Raw genomic sequence first — 25572 nt, forward strand, 5'->3', positions numbered from 1 at the left:
CTCTCCATCTTGTGGCCACTCATTCACTTCCTGAACCGTCCTGTTGGGGGGGGGGGGGGGGGGGGGGATTTGAGAATTCGTTCAATAAAAAAAACTCAATTGAGAGATTGAAAGAGTGATCCATAACAAAAGAGTGTTGCATAACGAAGGATGTAACGATTACCGGTATAATGGTAAACCACAATAAAAATGGTGACGATAACAATTACCGTTTTTATTTGAAATATCATAATTATCGTGGTTGATCACCACAGTGTGGAAACCGTATGTTTAGGCTAATCTTTCCCAGCGTAATCCGCCATGCCTGCTTTTGACATAGGCCAGTCTGGTACAATGAAACAAAACTGGTACCCTACTGATTCTGTTGTCTAATTGATGAATTTAACTGTGATTTGGATTAGGCTACCAGCACCAGCTTTTAAAAGGCAGAACATTTTCACCGCAAAACGTGCGTTGTATCATGTAGCCATTCTACATCTTTATGTGCGAGTCCACATTAAATTAATTTCATTAGATGTTTCACAGTATAAACAGCATAATCGATTCAATAGCAACTCTTAACATGCCTCAAACTTGACGTTACAAAGTCGACGTGGTGGCTATGTCGCTAATATGCACACTACTGTTCATTTCTTTTTTGCGTTGTCAGATAAATCATCTGTGTACCCAAACTTTATTATTTTTTTTGGATAGATAGAGCCTTCGATACTTGCAAGTTACCTCAGTCAGTCTCATCTGATCTGTCAATTGTTGCTGCTCTGTCGCGTCACTCAACAGACAGAGTATCCAACATTACATTGTAATAAATGAAGAACAACATTGTTCATCCGTGTCTGGTTGAGTTAATCTGTGTCCTACTAGCCTACTAGCCTGATCTTTACAACAGCAAACAGTCACCTATGCAGGTTTTCTAAAATCGAAACGTCGTGATAACTTCTCAAGCCGTCTTTCCTGCTCTGTGTTACTGTCTTTGTAGCACTGTCACCCGTGGCAACCGATATGAGTATCCAACCGACAGGCTCAGAAACCTTCCAAATCGTGACGTGACTAAGCTACCATGACGTATCTCCCCATTCACAATAGACCCTTTCAACAATAAAAACATAAACAATGCTTGAACGTTCTATTTGGTTCCCAATCTACTTCCTCTGCATTAAGATAACATATGGAATGTTAAAACGGAAGCCTTGTGGGGCCACCTATGATGCTGATAATGGAACTCTCTTGAAAGGGTCTATAAGCACATGACCAAGGTAAATGTGAACAAGACAACACACAATGCCACGGTAACATTATGCTATGACTTAAGAATAATGGAATCACATCTAGTCATATCTATATGCACCCCCAGGTGAAAATGAGTTCCAGCCTCCCTGGGTAAGAGTTGCACTTTTGATAAGGTTCTTCCTATATTTTTGTAATATAATAAACAGTCACATTTTTTGGAGCTCTCTCAGCTTGTGTAGGCCTACCACTGCTTTCTGAACATAACTGAACACACTTTTAAAAATACCGTGATGACCAAAAACCGTGATATTTTGGTCACTATAACCGTGAGGTTCAATTTTCATACCGTTACATCCCTGTGTGTGTGTGTGTGTGTGTGTGTGTGTGTGTGTGTATACCTAATACTTGGTTGGCTTTGCAAACGTTGATGCAGGACCCTTAGCTCTTTCTTCAGGGAAACCACAGTCTGTATAGACACAAACACACAAACATACACACACACACACACACTCTGTAATTACACTAAAATATAACTCCTCCCTCCCTCTCTCGCTCAGCGGTCCCATAAGCTCATGGTAACGAGCAACCCTTCATATGACTCAGCTGTTCATATGACAACAGTAAGGCAAACAGATAAATAAAAACAAATATAATTAACATAAACAGTACGGCAAATCAGTGACAGTATCCTCTCCCAGCTCTACCGAGCAACTTCAACCAACCCCAGTTCTACTGAGTAACCCCAACCAAACCCAGTTCTACTGAGTAACTCCACAAACCCAGTTCTACTGAGTAACCCCAACCAAACCCAGTTCTACTGAGTAACCCCAACCAAACCCAGTTCTATTGAGTAACCCCAACCAAACCCAGATCTACTGAGTAACTCCACAAACCCAGTTCTACCGAGTAACTCCACAAACCCAGTTCTACTGAGTAACTCTACTGTTACTCTGTATGTAACTCTTATGTTAGCAGGTGTGTGTGTGTCTTGATCGCATGAAGTCTCTACACACACGCACACACTTACCTGGTTGGCCTGTTTTAGTGAGTCACGTTTCTCCTCAAGGTGTTTCTGCAGTTCATCGATCTTCAACTTCAACTGCTTGTTTGCCTCCACCTGTATCGTTAAGCTCCGCACAGTCTCCGCCTCCTTATTTTCCAGACGATAAATCAACATGGAGAGCTCCTGGTTCCGATCCACTTCATGCTGATGAAGGCATGATGAACACATCAAACACACACCCCCACCGACACACACGCAGACACACCAAAGACTGAAACACACATTATTCATGAATAGCATTTTATGGCTAAAAAAGCTCTCAGCATGATTGCAATTTGTAAACACCTTTAATACATGTGGCCCCTCATAACAGGGGTCAAAGTGTGTGTGCATCTTACCTGTAATTCTGTAAACCTGTGTGTGTGTGTGTGTGTGTGTGTGTGAGTGTGAGTGTGTGTGTGCGTGTGTGTGTGTCTTACCTGTAATGCTCGTGTGATGCATTGGGTGGCCCTCTTCAGGTTGAGGCAGGCTTGCTTGTGATTCAAGTCCATATCCTGACTAACCTCACGCTTCTACACATACACACACACACACACACACACACACACACACTATTACAACACCATTATAACACAACACTAGCGCTCCTCAGACGTGCGACGTCACTATGGTATTGTCTACGCAAAGGGACATTATAAGTATAGACCCTTTCAACAATAAAAACAAAAACAATGCTTGAACGTGTTATTTGGTTCCCAATCTACTTCCTCTGCATTAAGATAACATATGGAATGTTAAAACGGAAGCCTTGTGGGGCCAACTATGATGCTGATAATGGAACTCTCTTGAAAGGGTCTATAGTGATTGTAGGGGATTCCCTCATCAGGTAAGTTTAGCGACGTCACTATGGTATTGTCTACGCAAAGGGAAATGATAGCAGCTAGTAAAGTAAGTAAATTCTATTTGTGGTGGTAGGTTTGCAGAATTAACTTGAATGCAACAGTTTTTAGCAAATTAGCGCAGCGTGGTTATGATGCCAACCAGATTTAAGCACAATTTAGCACAACCTGGAAAATCATTGTGTGGTGGTCAATGTTGATATTGTGGTGGGCCGCCACAAATAAGCCAATGTATGGGAAACACTGCAGTGATGGTGATTGTAGGGGATTCCCTCATCAGGTAAGCTTTAGCGACGCTGTCGGACATCGTAGCTCCAGGAAAACAGTCTCCACAATCGTTGAAAAACTCCAGGGGCTCCATTTTGCAGGGAGGTTGGTAATGCTAGTTAACATTAGCTAGGCTACTGTAGCCTTCATACTGAACGAGTCATATCAATCATTAACCTAGGAATACTTCTTTGTGCATTTAATGAACATTTTGTGTAATAATTCACAGCAAGTTAATAAACTGAATAATATGGTGGTCCAAGAGTAGCACCGGTCCATGCATCAGCCCGACTGAGTGGTGATGAGTGGGCGGGACTGTGAAGCTCTATTGACCCCTTGCAGACACGTGACTTATTTACGTGACGGCGCCATGCTGGACGGCAAAAAGACAGGAGACGGACGGCAAGTTCCATTATGTCGTAATGATTATGATGAACTGAACACTATTACTATAACAGCTTTGTAGTTCAATGTATTGCTGTTCGGGGTCTGATAGTCAAAGAAAGATGCCAGTGGTGTTGTTAGATGAAATGGGTCATGATTGCAAATGTAAATAATTATTAAAACTGGTGGTAACACGAAGGGGAGATAACGTTAGGTCGTAACGTTAACGTTACTGTAATTAACATTAATGTAAATGAACACCATTAAGTACTGCTGGACTAATATGTTGCAAAGCGATTTGGTTGCTTTATTTGTCATGCTTTTACCAGTTGTAACATAGTCAAAACGTTAAGAATGTCACATCAGAACATGAAATAATAACTTTAGCTGCCATACTTACTACGTTAGCTATTCTAGCTAACGTTTATCGTAGCTCATAGTGCTAGAGCTAATGTAACTCGTCAGTTTGTACGTTGCCCAGCGAGTAAGTAGGCTTACTTCTTACATGTCTTAAGTTAAAGAATTGAAAGAAATAGGAAATAAAGAAAACGCTTGAAAGGTATTATCTGTTTACATTCAGATCTTGCCATAGACCTTGCCTAAGTGCTTGTAGTCTGCTGTCCTATTCAGAGTCTATGGTTGCTATAGCAACCGCTGCTGTGCTTCATACACTGACGAGAACCGTGCAATTGTGGTCGAAATACTCCCGAAACACAAAAAAAACAAACCAAAATATATCTATGCAAGAAAATGGGATGTTGTATTCCAAACAATAAGCCAACAGTCGTGGAAGGGGATTATACTGCTACAATTCTGCTACAATACTGAATACTAAATGGCTGTAACCCGATTACCTTAACCTGTTCTTGCACTGACATAGTTTTTTATATTACCTTGTCTACATTACATTACATTACTACAATACTTTACTCTCCTATTTATGCTGGTCTCTAGACCTTATTCTTGCACTGTTGGACTACTTTTTGCACCTTCAGCACGACACTCACTCTCTTGAGCACCTTATCATGCACACATACCTACAGGACTACTGTTGGACTACTTTTTGCACCTTCACTATGACACTCAGGGCCAGATGTACTAACGCTTTTGCGCCCATTTCAGGCGTATTTGTTTCGCAATGTGCGTGTAAAATCATTGCGAGATATGTACAAACAGGCCGCAATGATGTAAAAGCGCAAACTGCCTGTCACGGGAGCTGAAAGTGGCAGATTGCGATTGTCATGTCATGCATATGCATTCATGGGAGGATCCAGGGGAAAGTGGGAGTTTAGCGTAAAAAGATGGGAGGGGAAGAGTAAAGAGCGCCTAGTTATGTATTCCGCGGTATGTACAAAGACTGCTCCTGAAAGCGCACGTCTATTCTGCGCCTAAATACTTCCGCCTTGTAAAAGCAGGTGTTAATCCACATTGCAGTTCAATGCGTCAATAAGAGAACCTTTCAAAGACAACAGAATCGCTATTTAGAACACCAGTTTTTGTGGTGAAAGTATTTGTACTACCAAAAGCAACCTTAACTTTCGTTTGCCTTTCGCATGTCTTACTTTCACTTTCACGTCATTCACTTAAACTTTCCTACTTGCTAGATTTGACCAATCTCCCATAGCCTACGTGCACAAGTAGTTTGAGTAGAACTACTGATCTTCATTATCTCCCTGCTTGTTGACATCTTATCATGTATGGTATTATTTCATGATCGCTAAACGTTTGATTCTTTTTAATGTTGTCATCAGTTAACTTCATTCAACTGCGCTTGTAGGTGCTGCCATTCAGTTGTGGACGTTCGAAAAATTGCGTTTATGGGCGGAGAAGGGCAGAGAAAGGCGCAGTTTACACTAAGGATTGAACGATTGATAAATACGACGGAAACTTGGGTCTGACAGCGCTCGCAATCTGCGGTGTGTCCATGGCGCTGATAACGCTACGTTCGCAAATGTACGTACATCTGGCCCTCACTCTCTTGAGCACCTCACCATGCACATAGAACTACAGGCCAGTCCCGGCCCTGTCACTGCAAGCGTCTCATGCTTGATCACCCTCAAGCACACTGGACTTTTTTATTTAATTTATATTGTTTATTTAGTATTTAGTTTTGTTATTTTTCTTATCTTCTACTGTCTCTATTGTACAGTAGAGTTTGGTTATATGTTTATACTTATATTTACCATTTCTGCTGTAAGTGCATGTTGTGTGTGATGTCAGTACGCTACTGAGACCTTTAAATTTCCCCTTAGGGATCAATAAAGTATCTATCTATCTATCTATCTGTCCCATTACAACCCATTGATTTCATTTGTCTTCTTGCCTTCTACTAGTAACTAGGCCAGTGGTCTCCAACATGGTGCCAGCGGGACGGCTATGAGGCGCCCCCAGCGCACCTTCTAAAAATAGCCAACAGGTCGCAGATGCAGATCATGCTCCATTTAAATAGATATTTAAGTTTAGACCAGAACCATTTTAAGAATGTATGTAGCCATATATCTGTAACATTAAATTGATATTGGTGATACCTTACAAATTGTAACTGCGTTAAATTTTAGCTAGGCTCCAAATCCGTTTCCAATTCAATCTTTAAATCTTTAAACAACAACGGAAGCGGAGCGCATGCACGCTGCTTACACGTACAGGCAGTAAATAGGAAAAAACTTGCTCGTCTGGTGTAGCCAATGGAAGCATATCTTTGCGAAAGTTCTGTGGCCATTACATGTTCGTCAAATACGGTTCTTGCATGATTGTTCAAGGATTGAAAAACAATTGCTTTAGCTCACAGGCCTTTTCTCCTCCGTAGGCTACTGCCGTATAATACCGCAGACAATTTTGTGGCATGCATGACTGAGCAGGACTGTGCATTACCTTTTTTGTCAGATCATGGAGAGATTTCAAGTGTGCAATAACTTTAAAAGGCGTCTTCATATGTTAGGGTGGTGTGGGCGATCAGCCTACTATTGAAATGTTAAAACTGAATTGTCCACTGAAATCAGAACTTAAACAATCCCTGAATCCATAATGGTGGGTATAAATTGGGTAAAAATTGTAACCCAAATTATTAATTGCACAAAAAGATTGTTTTTTTTTTTGTTCAAAAAAATTAGATTAGATTCCCTATGCAAACTTTGAAAAGAACAAACTGAACAAAAATGTTGGTAGTGTTGCATATTGATATTAAAGTATTGAAAAATCAGATGAAAATACAGGCCTACTTAATATATAAAGTCTTATAGGCCTACACAATATTGATAATTTAAAAGTAAAAATCACATAGGCCTATTATTTAGGAGGACTACCCTCGCAAAAAAGGGGTGAGGGTCTGTTTGTTTCAAATGAGTAGCCCTCCATATGATTTCGGGTCTTCAGGTAGACCTCATTCCCAAAAAGATTGGAGACCCCTGGACTAGGCTATTTTGCTATAGACCTCTCCAGAATAAGTCCCGCCTCCTAACTTCCGTATCCATCCAACCTTCGGACGTCAAATGTCTATGGGAAATAACATGACATTCGGAGAGCGTAGACACTATGGCGGATGTGAGGCTAAATAGTAGACCAGTACACCTAGCCATCCCCATTGAAGCCCATTCAATTTTGGCGCCACTTTGACATCAAATAACGTTACAGCTGAAGCGTTTTAAGCCTTTATATGAACTTTTTCTATTTCCGGAGTAATACAACATTGTGTGATTGGCATCATAACCTCGTAACTGACTTAAACTGAGTAATAAACTTTTTTTCTGAAATCAATGCTAAAGTGACGTAATAAGCATACAGCCAGAGCGGGTGAAAGCGCCGCACAGGAGCAAAATAACCGTATTCTCTGGATAAGAACGAAAGCATCGGAGCACAACTTTTCAGCGAAGTTGTGATGGATTGACAGTAGCCTAGGCTATGAATGTGGCGAGTGCTGTTTATATTAAATCACATTTATGTACGAACAACTAGGGCATTTAGAACAGTAATGTAGACATGGTGGTAACGAAGTAAGTGGCTACATACCCAATCTCTCGGTGCAGCTATCACAAGAGTTACACAAGTCAGACTACGTGACTACGTTACATTTACGTCCCCTGAGCCTGCGCAGAAAGCCTCGTCGACCAACAGGAAACGGTTGAAATTTGCTTCACCTGCCTCGATTGACGTCTACGTGATGACTGTCCATATCTTTTACTGTCTATGGGCGGGACTTATTCTGGAGAGATCTATGGCGCGAACAAAACGTGACGTCACATGCAAAGTTCGCCTGTGAAGCCTGTTCGCCTCTGAAGCTACCATTTTTGCCCAAATAAGGAGATCCGGTATCTTGAGATTTGTTTGCATGGGAAAACAATATGAGTATCAAAGATTCTGATGATATTGAATTATCGCACCTGTTAAACTAATCGGAAATGCAGAAGTTTTGCTCTACACATTTTTGTCCTCTGCCTTTGAGCGGATACTGTGATCTTCGGTACGTGAAGACGACACTCTGATCTTTGCTACCCCAGAGCTAACTTACAGGTAGTTAGCTTCAATTAATACCCAGATCTCCTTATATGGGCAAAGATGGCAGCTTTGTTTTTTGTTTTTTTTTGTAGGCGAACTTCAGAGGTTTGTCACTAAGACAGAAACCCATAGACAGTGAATTTCATTCAAACACTATACCCAAACAGGAATGCGACTCCTACCTTTGTGATAACTCCTCGTAGCCTTCCAGAATCGGTGTGATTTGACGGGGACAGATGCTGCCAGCGCGAGGTCGAGCCCTGCTGCATGTCGTCTTCCAGTTAGCAGATTAACGGATGACTATGAAATACTGAGTTTAAAAAGACTACAACCTCCTCAGTAATATATAGCGGTTTAGATAAACATTAGCACACGTTTCCGTACTAAATATCTAAGCGTAAGCCGCTCACAACAACCAGACTACTGTCGTTAGCTCCACACTTTCTTCGTCTTCTTCTTCTTTCGGGTTAATGGCGGGTTACACCCACTGGCGCATACCGCCACCTACAGATCAACATATTGCCAATGCAGGTTATGGCGTCTCAGCAACAATAAATAAAAGGAGAAAGGAGAGGGGAAATAAACATATATACATATACCCACACATGCACATACATACACCCACAGAAAGAAAAAATATATATATAGCCCTGCACTCTTGAGGAACCTGATCAGTCCCGCTGGCCTTACTCCAGATCCCAGAACTGCAGCTAGATTAAAGCCTGTGCATCCAGCTCTCTGTAATTGATCTTTCCACTGCTCCCTGTGAGTGGTACCTAGGGCAAACAAGCAATAAATGTTGCACTGTCTCCTCTTGGTCTGGACACCACAAGCAGTATCCTGTCTCTGCTCTACCAACCCTTCACTGGGTGCTGTTCATTCAGTATGCCCAATTCTGAGCCTGGCAATGACGACTTCATCCCTCCTGCATCCTCCCACTTTAGCTTCTCTCCCAACCTCTCTGTGGATGTTATGGACCCTTTCAAGAGAGTTCCATTATCAGCATCATAGTTGGCCCCACAAGGCTTCCGTTTTAACATTCCATATGTTATCTTAATGCAGAGGAAGTAGATTGGGGCCCAAATAGAACGTTCAAGCATTGTTTTTGTTTTTATTGTTGAAAGGGTCCATACATGTCCAACCTCTCTGGATGTTCTACATGTTCCTGCCTTTGGGTCTTGTGCTCCACTGGGTCTGCCACTGCTTCCTAATAGAACCCGGGCCCTCCTAATAGAAACTTTTACCTCCCCCCTCCCAAGCTTAATATTGACCTGTGGATCTGGTCTCTCTAGGGCCTTTTTGGCTAGGCCATCCGCCTTTTCACTGCCCCATATCCCCACATGAGCTGGAATCCACAAGAAACACACAGTCGCCTCTCTGCTCCATAAGTACACTTCATTTAGTAGATCCATTCTACAGGATCTATAGGACTGTATGCTACCCAAGACTGCTGCAGAGTCAGTGCAAATTAGCACCTTGTCTTGCCCTGTCTCTTCAATCCACTCTAGCGCTTTTATGATGGCAATGATCTCAGTGGTGTACACAGACACCTCATCGGTCAGCCTCCAGGAGGCACTAACACTCATCCCCTTTACCACCATGGCAGCTGCAGTTTTCCCAGATACAGCTCCACGCTTTCACGCTGCTGCTTCCACGCTTTCACGATCCTTCAAAATAGAAATCAAAACTTTCATTATTCACTTATTCATTACTTTTTTAGTTCATGAAGATGGAAATTATTAAACTATATTGTGTTACCAAAGGGAAAGTAAAGTTAGGAATAACTAAATGAGACATTTAAATCAAAAATACACCTTAGAATGTTATATATATATATATATATTTTATACCTAACCACTTGAAAAAGTTTGATGTTAAAGTGGACCACACGTTTTTCAGGAATTCTCAGATGTTGGAATCTACACCCTCAAGAGTCAATCCAAAAAAAAAAAGTAAAATTCAGAGGTAAAAGTTATGTTATGCCTCCAACAAACATACAAATCGAAACAACTCAACTTACGGTAGAAATAGATAGATAGATAGATAGATAGATAGATAGATACAGTAGATAGATAGATAGATAGATAGATAGGTAGATAGATAGATAGATAGATACTTTATTGATCCCCAAGGGGAAATTCAATAATTAAGTGGATGATGTTTTTAAGAATTAAGTGGATGATGTTTTGAAAGAAAAGCAAATGTCTGTAGTCAGTAATTTGACCAAAGGAGAAAAAAAAATGCTTTGGATGACCTGAAACAAGATGATTCAATTGTAATAAAACCAGCTGATAAAGGAGGAGCGGCCGTAGTGATGAGTAACACATATTAGCCTATATTAATGAATGTGTAAGACTATAGAGAAAATGTTTTATGATGAACTGTCAACAATCCTACCCAGAGGTAGCCTGGCGAACCAGACCCACATTAAATGTAGGGTCTGGGCACTCACCGTTCGCAGTGCTCAGTCCGAGGGGCGGGATAATCAGTTGTCTTTCAAATTCCCTCTGCACGCAATAGGATATTTGTTTTCAAGTAGCAGGGAATTCAAGCCAAACCGTTGCAACTCTGCCATCAATCATTATGTTAATCCAAATGACTCTATACACGATTTCAATGTCCTGATTAAGTTTCGATTTCTGGAGCTCACAAGCCAACGGAGAGTTGCTAGACTGTATTTTGCTGCCACTAGGGGCGCGTCTAGATTTCCAGAGGTTTAAATGTATTATCTTTGAAACTATGAAACTGAATAAGTTACTGCAACGAAGTGAAATTTCCAAGAAGGTTGAAATTGAACATTCCCACATTTTATACTAAATTCATAAGAATCTGAAACTACCTCCTGGTAGTAGCCAATATAGGATCTATAACTTCTAATTTGTCAACCTATGCGGATTATTTTATTAGACCTAGCTGAAAGCTTTCCCTCATTTTAAGGACACTGGCCATACAATACATATTGTTGAATCTGTTAACCTTTTAAATGAAGAAGAAGAACTATTTGTAGTCTCCTTCGATATCAAGGAAGGGGGGGTTAATTGCATTGGAACTACCTCTACGAGTAGTCCCTCAAAGAAGTGTATCCTAATATTGATCTTGCAATATAACTACTGGTTGTTTCAGAATAAATCTACAACAACGTGAGGTACCCATATACTGTTTTTTTTTTTCAGAATACATTTTATATATAAAATATGTGGGGTACCCATGGGTAGTTCAATATACTGGTTATTTCAGCCTACATTTTAACAAAAACGTGGGGTACCCACTACTGGCTATTTCAGAATACATTTTATATATAAAGAAAACATGGGGTGCCCATAGGTAGTTAAATATATACTGGTTATTTCAGAATACATTTTATATACAAAAACATGGGTATTTCAGAAACATTTCTATACAAAAAACGTGGGGTACACATGGGTAGTTTAATATAATGGTTATTTCAGAATACATTTTATATATGAAAACGTGGAGTACCTGGGTAGTTCAATATAACTACTTTCAGAATACATTTTATATATAAAGAAAACATGGGGTGCCCATGGGTAGTTCTTCTCATTTTCACAATTTATACTGTAGAACTTTGGGTATACCAGCTGTAATCCTCTAGAAAGGTCATCTAGGACTTAAATTGAAGCTTACAAACTTGGGAAGTTTTTAATGTACTTTGGAGGCAGTGATATATATTTAAAAAATGCTTGAAAATGATCACTATTAATGACAATTTGTCATGCGGACAGATATTTTTTTTGTCTTTTGGGGTATGTTGAGGATGATATTTGACCGCAATCCCCAGAATCTTTTTTCTGCTAGTTTCCCCTGTGCGATAGGATACACCATGCAACATTTGAGGGTTATATGACCACTTATGTAGCTGCAGTACCTTAATATTCACAAATACACCATTCAAAATTTTCACGGAAAGGGTGTTTTTTGGCCCCTGAGACCAAACGGGGCCGAGTTGGGGGTGGTCATTATCAACTTGTGATGGCCCAAGGTATAAAATAACAGAAAATAATAGTGAAAAAAGGAAGCAAAAATACATCCTGAAGAGTGGACCTGGTCCCGGCCTATTCAGAGTTATTGTCACAACGCAGCCTGTTAGCGTGCGGCAGGTGTGATGTCACAACGCAGCCAGTTAGGGTGCATTGAGAGCACCTCGGAATGACAAGGACCGCCCCCATGGCTACTTTGTTTTTCCGACAAGTGCTTTGCCATCGAATGTGTGACAAACACGGATGCCACAACAAAGGTTAAAACATACACTCACTAATCCTAAACAAACTGTATTTGCTTAAAATATAGTGTAAGATGCTCGTGAAAGAAAGATATGCAGCTTTTCAAGTGATAAAAAGGCCATTGTGGTTATGGAGCACAGAGGCATGTCAAAATAAATCACTGTTTTTCAAACCACTGAGATTCAACCTCACCCCAAGTTTGTTTATTAATTTCAAGACAACAATACAAAAGCTTAAGAATATATGTATAAAAATAAATGTCCAATGTCCATATTTTGCTTACATACACAAAATAAACAACAACAAATCAAATCAAACCAAAACATAACCTGCCACAGTCAGTAATGAGGATTAAATACAAAAACACAGACACATATACGTTATCCAAATTCGGCAAAATCTCACAATAGGTAGTTACCCCAACAGGGCATAAAATACAACATATTGCTAGGTCAAGGCCAGTCTAGACTTAGTCAGGAATATGTGAGAAACTAGTACTCTCAAAATAAAGAAAAATGGGCCCCATACCATACCAACATTTTTGAGAAGAACTCCTTGTAGAAAGTCTGATTTTTTTCCAACTGAGGGAAATAAAGAACATCTGCCAACCAGCGTGCATGACAGGGGGGGGGGGGTTCTTAACTTCCATTTAGTTAAAATTAGTCTTCTTGCTAATAAGGTAACAAAGGCAATAACATCTCTATTAGAGTGTGATAGGGAAGGTACACCAAACAATGCGGTGAGAGCATTCGGCTCGATCCTCTCTTCAACTATGTCTGAAATAGTTTTAAAAATGTCCGTCCAACAGTTACACAGAGAGGGGCAGAGCCGTAACATATGGATTGAGATTTCAAACCACTGAGATTCACTCAGGGATTCACTTGAAGGCATGACATTACATTAATACACAGGCTTAGATGTTAAAATCCTTTTGTGCCAAAAGGTAAAAACACATTCAGAAGCCCCTGCTCAAGTTTAACTTTAAAAAAGCACACTACCCACAAATCCGCCAACAAATGGTCACAAACACAATACAAATAGCCCATCCAACAGCAGTATATAGTATGCGGCATGTCATTGGGGTTATCAAGTGGGCACCCTCATTCACCGATGTTTCGTTAAGTTAGGCCCACGACACCTCATGAAGGCTTAACAGTGAAACCAGCGTCCTGGAGACACTCCCCTCCATGCTGCCACCATATTACCACATTGAAAAATCCAATACCCAAAATACTCTTAACCAGCCCAGGCATGGTCAAGGTTGGCTAGGTTGGTCCGTCCCGTTGATTTGGACTGAACCATAGCCATAAAAACCTTGGCCAACCAACCATCAACCTAGGCACAGCCCATCACAAACAAAAGAAGTTACACAAAACAAATTAGCCAGTTAGCTTAGCCAGTTAGCTTAGGCCCCATCGCAAACACAAAACAAATTAGCCTGTTAGCTTACGCCCCATGCTGCCACCATATTACCACAACATACATCCAAATACCCTTAACCAACCTAGGCATGGTCTAAGTTGGCTAGGTGGGTCCATCCCGTTGATGCGGACTGAACCATAAACCATAAAAAAAACCTTAGCCAAGTACCATCAACCTAGGCACAGTCCAACACAAACACAAAACAAATGAGCCAGTTAGCTTACCTTAGCTTGCGCCCCAGGAAGGGTAACTTCTCCTTACCCACAACCATTCGCTTGCCCGTTCTGCTGCTAAAGACATGTTACTAACCACCTGCCTTAGACTTCGACCACAAATGCCCAATTCAGACAGCAAGCCAATAGCAGATCTGGCCACAAACCCACGTGCACCGATTTCAATAGGCCTTAATCGTGCACTCCAACCTCGCTTAGCTGCCTCCTCTGCTATTTCAGTGTATTTAGCTCTCTTCAGCTCATTGGCCACTTCCACTCTGTCTTCCCAAGGAACAGTGAGTTCAATGAAGTAAACTATCTTCTCTGAATCCGCCATCTGCTGGCCAAGATCAACCTTCATTTCCCAGCCCGCCCCATTTTTCAACTGGCCGGTTTTACACCTGGCCTTCGCGGAACAAGGTTTATCCCCCTGACGTACAAAATTAATTCGCCTTACCCCTTTACTAGCTGCTAATGAATTGACTTCTCTCCTTTTATCCTCTATTGCCGCTACCACACATTTCAATACCTGGTTATGACGCCACGTATACCGCCCCTGGGTGAGACTTACCTTGCACCCTGATAGGATATGGTGGAGACTGCCCACACACGAGCAAAGTATGCATTTATCATCCTCACCAAACCATTGACTTAAATTCTTGGGAGATGGGAGCACATCATATGTAGCACCTAACATAAATCTGATCCTACAGCTTCCATGCCCCATAGATCTTTCCATTTAATCCGTCTTTTTTCCACCCCTTCCCAGTTCACCCACTGCCCTTGTTTTGCCTGTTACACTGCCTTAGTACATCTTACAGCCTCCTCCTGTCTATGCATTTCCTCCACTACCATTAGTAACTGGGAATAGTAACTGGGAATTGCAGCGTGGATATTGCCTTATTCAAGTAGTAACTGGGAATTGCAGCGTGGATATTGCCTTACTCAACAAGTAGTAACTGGGAATTGCAGCGTGGAAATTGCCTTATTCAACTGGGAATTGCAGCGTGGATATTGCCTTATTCAAGTAGTAACTGGGAATTGCAGCGTGGATATTGCCTTATTCAAGTAGTAACTGGGAATTGCAGTGTGGATATTGCCTTATTCAACTGGGAATTGCAGCGTGGATATTGCCTTATTCAAGTAGTAACTGGGAATTGCAGTGTGGATTCCCAGTTACTATTCAAGTAGTAACTGGGAATTGCAGTGTGGATATTGCCTTATTCAACTTTGACTTCTTGCAACGCTGCACAGCTCTGGCTGAATATTACAACACAAACATACATCACATCCAGATCTGCACAGTGCTGCAAGAAGTCAAAGTCGAGTATGGCAATGGGCTCTTTGCACGAAAGACTCTCAATGCGACCACTTTGTTTCCTGTGGAGCCAGGTGTTTGAACCTGCCACTATTGTTAATGTAATTAGCGTCTACACGGACCAGGTGTGTTTGAACCTGCCGCTATTGTTAATGTAATTAGTGTCTACACGGACCAGGTGTGTTTGAACCTGCCGGTATTGCTAGTACAATTTGTGTCTACACAGACCAGGTTGGGTGTTGCAACAGATACAGATCTGGCTGAATGTGATGTGTGTTTGTGTTGTATAAGTATATATACTCTTTTGATGTTTGTGTTGTAAGATTCATCCAGATCTGTGCAGCCCTGCAAGAAGTTGGAGTCGAGTAAAGCAATATCCACGCTGCAATTCCCAGTTATTTACAAGGCAAATGGACAATCTACACAGAGTACTGCCACCTGGTGGCATGGAGGGAGAGTAAGGCAATGTCCACGCGCCCGCCATATTGCTGGGGGCAAAACACCTTACTGTCTATGGGCAAAACACCTTACTGTCTATGGGCAAAACACCTTACTGTCTATGGGCAAAACTTGCTGGCAATCAGAGACACCTGTCTGATTTACAGTCTGTCACATGTTTCTCCATTGGCCTCCAGTGATTGTTGCCCCTATGAAGATGGCGTCGCTATTTACCTACGTTCTGGAGCCCAATGCAGGAGCTAGCTTTCTAATATCTATGGTTGCCACTTACAAGGCAAATGGAACACAACATTAGGATGATGCTGTAGACTGCCACCTGGTGGAATGGATGGAGTAAAGAATTTCATAAACAACCAAGTGACTTCACATCACACCATGAGGTGGGAGTTGCACTGGTGTTGTTTGACTTTGACCTCTTGAGTGAAACTCTTGTCTAACCAACACGCTTCTCTCCTGTCTCCTGTCCTCTTCTTTGCCGATGTACTTTTAGATTATTGGTTTGACAGAAACTTTTCCCACATTAAACACATTGATAAGGCCTCACCTCTGTGTGAATATGTTGATGCACTTTGAGACTTCCCTTTCGACTAAAACTCTTCCCACATTGAGGACATTGAAAGGGTTTCTCTACTGTGTGAATGCGTTGATGCATTTTGAGATGTACCTTTTGAGTGAAGCTCTTCCCACATTGAGTACATTGGTACGGCCTCTCTCCTGTGTGAATGCGCTGATGTACTTTGAGATCGGTCTTTTGAATGAAACTCTTCCCACACTGAGTGCATGGGAACGGCCTCTCTCCTGAGTGCATGAGTTGATGTCGTTTAAAAGTGGCCATATCATTGAAAGTCTTGCCACATTGAGTGCAATGGTATGGCCTCTCTCCTGTATGAGTGCGCTGGTGCAGTTTAAGGTTTCCCTTTTGACTGAAACTCTTGCCACATTGGTTACAGTGAAATGGCTTCTCTCCTGTGTGAGTGCGCTGGTGCAGTTTAAGGTTTCCCTTTTGAGTGAAGCTCTTGCCACATTGGGTGCAGTGGTACGGTTTCTCTCCTGTGTGAATGCGCTTGTGATCATCGAGATGCTTACGTCGAATGAACCTCTTGCCACACTGAGAACAGCAGTATGGCTTCTTCCTTCTATGCATGTTTGAAGGGGAGGGAGATGATCCTTTTCCTGTTTAACATAAAAAGGAAGACGCAGTCACCTAAACAAATACTGGATTAGGTCATCTTAAAGTTCTGCTGCTGAAAAAATTCTGCATTCTGTTGTGTTGTGGGCTTTACTCTTAGACTTACAGGGAGGCTACAAAGGGCACGTAACTGAGGCATGATCCATTCGCGTAGCGCAAAAATAGTTTCAGAGGTCTACTACGAACGCTCTTACCGCTGTCAAGACTAGTGTAGCCAGTTCCATTGATTATAGTGGAAGCTAATTGTTGCAGCTGACGCTATGGAACGCTCTAACCGCCAATCAAGTCTAGTGTAGCCAGTTTCACTGATTACAGTGGAAGCTAATTGTTGCAGCTGACGCTATGGAACGTACTAACCGCCAATCAGGACTAGTGTAGCCAGTTCCATTGATTACAGTGGAAGCTAATTGTTGCAGCTGACGCAATGAAACGCTTCAGTTACGTGTCTGTTGCATCCTCCATTCCATTTCAGCATTCCATTTACATTTCATTTAGCACACACTTCCATCAAATAGAGTTAACCCTTTGCAGACGAATAGAGTTAAGAGACGATATGCAAGACACAGTTACATTTACTCATTTGGCAGATGCATTTATCCAAAGCGACTTACAGCCATTTTAACTAGTGCTGTCAGTTAAACGCGTTATTAACGGCGTTAATGTAAACTTATTTTAACGGCATCAATTTTTTTATCGCGAGATTAACGTTCTTTTTGGTGTAACGAACACTGGATCTAGCTAGACCGTGCTGCATGTACACGCCCCCTTTTAGGGGAAAGGGAGCTGTTTGGATAATGGAAACCTATGCTGCATAGAAGTGGTGAGCGAAAAGGGCTTATACTTACTAAATCTTGAAACAAACGTGAATAAAAGGCACAAAATAAGGTTGGTGTAAGAGTTATCTGTGTGTTTATGGGATTAATGTGACCATTATGTTCCTATTTTTGCTCTTTCCAGTTTAACCTACTAACAGGAGTATCACAAATGTAGGCACAGTCAAACTGCCCATGGCTGACTATAACTAAGTTCAGCAAGCTTAACTTTACATGTCATAACATCAACTAAACATAAGTCACACATTCATTCTATCACTTGTAATATGAACGTAGCCTTTTTCCTACAACTAGGTGAGATAATTGGCTATGCCTGTTATACTGAAGTTCCACAGTTAGCTAGCCAGCAAGCTAACCGTTTTACATGGGATATGGTAAGTGTAGCTAGTACGTGCTGAATGGGTTGTAATGTAGCCTACATCGTTTCGACATGAGTAAGTTACATACACATAATTCTTTATAACTGCCGTGTTAGTAAAATTATTGAATGGCCTGTAAATTAATAACTAGATGTAACGTCAAGGTGTGATTAGGCTATCTGTCTTTCCCATTAGAATCAATGATATATGTATGTTAACTTGTTTTCCGCTAAAATGGGACGTGATGCAGATTAAATGTAGCCTATCTTTATGATGATGCGCCTTTAGTAGGCTACGTAAAGGCATGCTGTACACACTTGTTTGGGCTTACGAGCCGGCCAAAGAGTAGATTCGTACAATAAACACCAACGCAGTTCTGAACTCCCGGTCAGCTGAATGGTGTTTTAAATTGCTGTGGACACCGATGCCGACATGAGTGCGATGCACTCTGCTTTCGACATTCATTTACTGTACATTAGATTCCAATCTTTTCAATACAACTCTGCACACCAGCATCGCACTTTGACGCCGTGTAAATCACGATTCAGTTATATTTGGTCGACACCGCTCCATAAAATCCATTGTTCATCCAGTGTTTGCGTGTTAAAAAATTCGGCGCTGATGTGTGTGGCAAGTGACAGTGCACCATAGACTGTAGGCCTATAAAATGGCAGTGCACTCATGTCGAAAAGTTCCTTATTTTCAACTGAACTCAAAGATAATGAATATAGTATTTTATGTGTTTTATGCCCTTTATTAGCTATATTTCTGAAGAATATATTGTGTTGCCTCAGGTCTGCTGCACATCTTTTGAAATTTGATTTGAAAAAATTAAATAGACCTACGTTAATGAAGTAACTTGCTTTGCTTTCATTTGAATCCTAATCAAGATACACAATAATTGCTTTATATTGTTAACATGGACTCCTAGAAATTTCAGAAATGCAAAATAATAGAATTTTAATCATGCGATAAAATATGTGATTAATCGCGATTAACTATAGGAATTCAGCGATTAATCATGATTAAAATTTTTAATTGTTTGACAGCACTAATTTTAACAAGCTGTTTTTTTACATGCATTGTTTTATTTCCCTCACTGCTCATTTTTTTATTTCCCTCACTGCTCCCCAAACACCGCTGTAGCAGGCAGCTCACTGCGTCGGGATTAGAGTGTGCTTCACCTCACTGTGTGTTCACTGTGTGCCGAGTGTGTTTCACTAATTCCCGGATTGGGATAAATGCAGAGACCAAATTTCCCTCATGGGATCAAAAGAGTATATATACTTATACTTATAAGCTATAAAGCTATCACTACATCAGTAGAATAACATTTAACACTCTGCTCTTAGAAAACCACACGGGTGACTAGGTCAAGGGACGAATTGCTTGGGACAAATGTATAAGTACAGTACAGATTTTTATGTAGAAAATAGATTTTTATGTATCTGTACTGTAATGTACTGTAAATACTTTTGCCATGACGAGATTAAACACATTAAACTTTAAAAAATTTCGACAATTAAGTTGAACTATCATGTCAACTTTAATATTGACATTTCGTCTTTATTCTCAACATTCAAAACTAGTTAGCATTGTTGCTAAACCCGATTCTGAGAACGTGGCAAAGTTATATTTTAACCAAGGAGCCAAATTAAAATTACGCCAGTGATCTAGCTCGCCCCTACGTTCAGTATTCACAGCTAAATTCCAGGCAGGGTTTGTTTTTTGTTCTATATATTCAATGCCCTCAAACCCTTTTTTTAGGCTTTTGAGCAATTATTTTAACAAATGCTATGGAAAACATAATGAATTTCATCTCATCCACATATTCTTATGCACAGTGCAGAACAACACTACTAAGTTAGCTAAAAGCGGTGAGGTTCAAGCAAGCCTCACGGGCTGGCCTTAAAGCAGTGGTTCTCAAACTTTTTCTTTCATTCCCCACTTTGATCAAGGGGGCATTTTCGAGCCCCACCTGTCCCTCATCGGTCTAAGAAAGTGATAGGTCTGTTGTATAAAATTATCCTATGGGTTGTAGACATCATGATGAGAGAACGAGTTTGAAACTGTAAAGCATGTATTCATATAAAATTAATCATAATCAAGTAATACACTGAAGTTATTCCTAACTATAATACTTTTATAACATTTTAAATAACAAGTTTAACTAATACTATTAACATACTGAAGCTATTCTACCAGAATTCCCCCTACGTGCGCTCTGTATCCCTATGTCTCTTTTTGCTGCCCTGTGTCTCATTTTGTTGCACTGTGTCTCATGCTGCCTTAGCCTGGGCCTTTTGAAGAAACCAATGTCGACCTTGAAGCTGCAAGATAACACGTACACAGGGCGAGCTCTACTCATAACAACCAGTAGGAGAGTGCAGGGGGGGCGAACAATATTTAACCCATGCACAATGTATGACCTGTGATCACTCTATACCAGTGTTTCCCAAACTTTTTTTCTGGGGACCCACTTTTTAAAAATGACAGACCATCGCGACCCATTTCACTTCAAATCTACCCTGCAACCACCAATACTGTTTTAGGCCACAGGTTCTCCAACTTTTCTATGCCTTCCCCAACCATACATTGCTATAGGATCTAGATAGATAGATCCTGCTTTGAACACGGTTGTGCTGCATTTTGAGCACCATCAGCGTGAAAAGTTGGAAATGACTACTGAAAATGGTATCAGTTAGGCCTATAACAACATAAATTGTGCTGGCGACCCAAATAAAATCTCCTGCGACCCACCCGTGGGTCGCGACCCAGACTTTGGGAAACACTGCTCTATACTGTACACCCCTGAACTTTCCGTAAACTTAAGGTGAAAAGTTCGTTCGGGGTAGTGTTGTGTCAGCATTTTGGAGGGGTATAAGAAAGAGAGTTCTACCTTTGTTCGGGAGTGCGATCGTGCGATCCACTCAGGCTTTGCGCTATGTAGTCATTAAAGGAATTTTTGCACGGAACTCTGCCGGACTTTTGCGCCTTCTTTTTGGGACAAGTTTTTGACTTCAGCACTTATAATGGTGTATTTTTGTTACGTTGTAGGCAAGATGTTTGGACTTAATTTCTGGCCCGAGTCTGAATATCTGCCACGACAGGTCAAGCTTAAAATGGTCAAATTTATTGAAATTAGGGCTGTCAAAATAACTGATTAATTTCGATTAATTAATTTGAGAAAAAATAACTGATTAAAAAAAAATAGTGCAGATTAATCGATTCCGTATGACCTTTGACCCCGAGCCGTTCTAGTCAGTAACCATTAGACTGTAAAATGAAGGAAGGAGAAGAAAATGTGCTGCCTAGATCATTGATTGGAACATTTACTTTTAAAAAATGGCCTGATGGTGTTAAAAATATAAAGTGTTGATTAAAATAAAGTCCTCTGCAATGTCTGCAGCAAGGAATTTGCATATCACTGGAGTTCAATGCAAAGAAATAGTGTTGACATTGAGGGGAGTGTTAATTTATTTTCATTGTGTCCCCTAGGTTATATCTGTGGCCTGAAATGCCTTGTAGTGAAAAAAAACTTCTTCCCGAAGCACTTTTGAATTTATTTTCTCAGCATATTAGGTCATATTACAGATTATTATGGCCATTATTTGAACAGTGAAAATAATAATAAAAGAGTTTTTGAACTTTAATGTCACTAATGCTGATTATTCAATGATTCGATTTGAATTTAAATATTTCAAATACTGGTCACAGGAAAAATTATATATGCGATTAATTTAGATTAATTAATCACAGAGTGTGTAATTAATTTGATTACATTTTTTAATCGATTGACAGCCCTAATTGAAATAATGACAAGCTCTAAATATATCCTTTTCAGCAGAGTTAAAATCAGCTGGTGCTGCAGATATAATAATAAATGAATACATAATGTGCCATTGTAAATTAAACACACATATTTCCGTTTTCCAGCAACATATTAGGAAGCATAGGCCAATATTTTACAGCATTGTACAATATATTCAATGAAATACCAACATGCTGCATTAAATGGATCCATAATCCAGTCATACTGAGCACTGCTGGTTGGGAAATATTTTTGAAATAAACTTTGCAGGGATGTGATCATGTAGGCCTAGGCTACTGTTTAATACATGGGATCATAAGAGTGGCTCCCGAATCAGACGTTTCAGCGATTTCACTCAGATTCTCAAAGGCATAATACTGTCTCAATCGAGGCGCCTGTCCCATACCTCAAGTTTTTTGGTGAATGCAGTAATCTTATCTGCTAGGTGAGTAGGTGCTTGTCTTTGCCTTGTAAATGGAGATTGAACGCATTGAGCTTTCCAAATACATCGCTAAAATAGGCCAGCTTGGTCAAGAAATGTTCATTAGTGAACGTGCTTGCAGATTCAAACATGCGCTCTTCCTCCAAGAAGAGGCAACTCGGAGCTCAAACACGCTCGACAGCACTTTACCTCGGGAAAGCCACCTTGCCTTGCTGTGAAACAGTAGAGTCTTTTAGTCAGCTCCCATCTCCTCGCAAAGTGCGGAGAATAGACGCGCTTTTAAGGGCCGGGTCTTGATGAAATTCACCACTCTCCCAACCTCATTCAAAATCTCATTCAGGTCGGGACTAACTAAGCTGCCTTGACACGAGCGCTTCCCTATGAATAACACAGAGTGCGTCAATTGCGCATCGGGTGCTACTTGGGCTACAGCTAAACAAATAAATACAAAAAACTCCTGTTTTTCATGTTAGTTCGTGGCCCACCTGGCATGTCTCCGCAACCCATAGTTTGAGAAACGCTGCCTTAAAGTGACAGGCACTCAATTCGACTTGCACTGCACCAACACGTAATGTGTATGTGTATGTACGGAAGTTTAATGACATGAAAGATAAGTCTATATAATTTATTTACTATATATAGTAATAGTTTAGCTCACAGGTGAGATGTGGCATATGATTAAGCTTTAATTTTATTTTCAATTAATTGTAAAATTGTAAATGTTATCATTTTTATTTCATTTCAATTTCTAATAATAATGTAAGTAATAATTACTAATAATGTGAATCAAAAGGTGAAAGAAAAGTATGAATTATCCTGTCTATAATGTGACCAGTTCAAGTAGCTACTGCAATAATCATGCTTTATTCACGTTTCCCAGTGTGTGTGTGTGTGTGTGTGTATGTGTGTGTGTGTGTTGCTCTTTCCTCAGCACTACCTACCTGAATGACTGTATTCTCCATACTCATCATCATCTTCATCATCATCTTCACCATCTTCATCACCTTCTTCATCATCGTCATCTTCAGAGACTGGCGCCTCCAGCAGCCTCTGACCGTCAGACGAAACCATCGGCGTCTGAGACGAGACGTTTATTAGTTTGTCTGACCATATTTATGAGTTTGTCTGATGATGTGGGGTTGATGCCCATTAGCATGACATGGTTTTATGAAATTAGTTTACAGGTGTAACAGCATTGCCTTGTCAAATCAAACAGGTTAGCCGTTATATTAGCATTAGCATGTCAGATCAAATGGGTTAGCAGTATTAGCATTATCCTGTCAGATCTAATGGGCTAGCAGTAATATTAGCATTAGCATGTTAGATCAAATGGGTTAGCAGTTATAATAGCATTAGCATGTCCAGATCAAATGGGTTAGCAGTATTAGCACTATCCTGTCAGATCTAATGGGCTAGCAGTAATATTAGCATTAGCATGTTAGATCAAATGGGTTAGCAGTTATAATAGCATTAGCATGTCCAGATCAAATGGGTTAGCAGTATTAGCATTATCCTGTCAGATCTAATGGGCTAGCAGTAATATTAGCATTAGCATGTTAGATCAAATGGGTTAGCAGTTATAATAGCATTAGCATGTCAGATCAAATGGGTTGCTATTATGATATTATGCAAAATCCAATACAGTACCTGGATCTGTTCAAATTTAATGTCTGCAGTTGAAGGGACGGTATACTCTGTTCTGAGGTCAGCTCTCTCTAAAGCAGAAATAGAGGAGATTTATATTCACACCAATTCATTTAGCAGAAACTCTCAGAATCAATAGATTTAGCAAACACAAAATCATCAAGAACATTGTTTTAACAAGGGATTTTGAGTTTAAATGTCAGGCAAAGTCAAAAGTCACTAACTGGTTCAGAAATGATTGTTTTAAAGCAGCACTAAAGAAGATCTGTTCTCAGGGTCCCCCTAGAGTTGAGAAGTGCAATGATAAACTAAATATGTGCATAGCAAATCTTTTCCATTTAGATTTGAAAAGAGATCTCTCAATTCCTGTAGCATAAGCAGATCTTTTTCCATTTAGATTGCAGCAGTCTGTAGAAAGAGATCTCTCAATTCCTGTAGCATAGCAGCTCTTTTTAATATAGATTTCAGAGGGGGGGCAATGTTCTTACCCGAACACAGAAAGTTGAAAGTGATTGCTAGGTCTGTGATTGCTAGATCCTGTTTTTAGACATGTTATGTTAGGGTTCCTTTAAGGAAGAACATTAAATACTGGTTCAACTCCAACAAAAACCAACAAAACCAACTAAAAGTGTGTGTGTGTGTGTGTGTGTGTGTATGTATGTGTGTGTGTTCCTCCCCACAACTCCTTACCATACTGTCTGCACTCCTCATATCCATGAACAGCATTTTCTTCTTTAATCCCAGAGACTGAACTCTCCAGCAGCCTCTGGTCGCTAGGAGAGAGCGGTGGAATCTGACCATCAGGCGAGACCAGCTGTTCTGACCAGACCATTAGCTCCTCAGCTGCCGTCAGCTGATCTGATTGGACAGGAGGGCTGGGACTCCTGATTTGCTGCTAAACACATAACAGACGTTGTGTTTGAGACAAATGTGTTTGAACATGTAAATGTTTGTATGTATGTGTGTGTGTGTGTAACTGTACATGAGTGTGCGTGTTTGCAGTATGTGTGTGTGTGTTTGCATGCTTTTGTGTGTAACAGTGTATATGAGTATGTGTGTTTGTATGTCTGTCCGTATGTTTGAGTGTATGTGTGTGTGACCAATGACGGGGAGACATATCCCAACGCTGCGTTGCCATGGACTAGAGGTACAAACTACAGCCTGTGCGTTTTAAAATAGTCTTCGAATCGTAGTCTACACGACACAGTGAGTATTTATGTGTGTGTGTGTGTGTTTGTATGTACGCTTGTGTGTGTGTGTGTGTGTGTTAGTAAGTATGCTAAGTGTGTTTGTATGTTTGTGTTGTCATGGACTACAGGTTCAAACTACAGCCTGTGCGTTTTAAAATAGTCTTCGAATCGTAGCCTACAC

The 25572-nt window shown here is 40.6% G+C and overlaps 2 protein-coding genes and 2 long non-coding RNA genes across 26 annotated transcripts in view; 2 read left to right on the forward strand and 2 right to left on the reverse strand.

Moving 5' to 3' along the window:
- LOC121719114 overlaps positions 1-13784 on the forward strand; it is a 15523-nt gene extending 1739 nt beyond the window's left edge. Inside the window, exons 2-3 of the long non-coding RNA XR_006034176.1 lie at positions 5419-5420; positions 13773-13784. This is a non-coding gene — a long non-coding RNA (uncharacterized LOC121719114). The remainder of the gene's footprint in view (positions 1-5418; positions 5421-13772) is intronic.
- Positions 1-25572, reverse strand: part of LOC121718788 (NACHT, LRR and PYD domains-containing protein 3-like) — a 1510793-nt gene that overhangs the window by 1127079 nt on the left and 358142 nt on the right. The window lies entirely within an intron of this gene.
- Positions 1-25572, reverse strand: part of LOC121718821 (oocyte zinc finger protein XlCOF22-like) — a 201861-nt gene that overhangs the window by 52758 nt on the left and 123531 nt on the right. For 2 of the 14 annotated variants that reach the window (XM_042104108.1, XM_042104122.1), the window contains exons 1-6: positions 9131-9263; positions 8454-9047; positions 2710-2802; positions 2255-2434; positions 1626-1693; positions 1-40 (exon numbers count right to left, since the gene is read on the reverse strand). The exon at positions 1-40 is cut by the window's left edge and continues 12 nt beyond it. The exons of 8 other annotated variants lie outside the window; for them this stretch is intronic. In XM_042104108.1, coding sequence (XP_041960042.1) covers positions 1-40; positions 1626-1693; positions 2255-2434; positions 2710-2802; positions 8454-8540 — 468 coding nt within the window. In that variant the 5' untranslated portion in view covers positions 8541-9047; positions 9131-9263. Of the gene's footprint in view, positions 41-1625; positions 1694-2254; positions 2435-2709; positions 2803-8453; positions 9048-9130; positions 9264-16131; positions 17097-23498; positions 23635-25572 lie in introns of those variants that run through there. 4 more of the 14 variants (XM_042104131.1, XM_042104120.1, XM_042104123.1 and 1 more) reach the window with 3 other exon arrangements.
- LOC121719093 lies at positions 15502-15723 on the forward strand. The gene is made up of 3 exons (XR_006034156.1): positions 15502-15538; positions 15590-15642; positions 15696-15723. It is a non-coding gene; the product is annotated as an uncharacterized LOC121719093 (long non-coding RNA).

This window comes from Alosa sapidissima, chromosome 9 (assembly GCF_018492685.1).
Source record: "Alosa sapidissima isolate fAloSap1 chromosome 9, fAloSap1.pri, whole genome shotgun sequence".
Lineage (NCBI taxonomy): Eukaryota > Metazoa > Chordata > Actinopteri > Clupeiformes > Clupeidae > Alosa > Alosa sapidissima.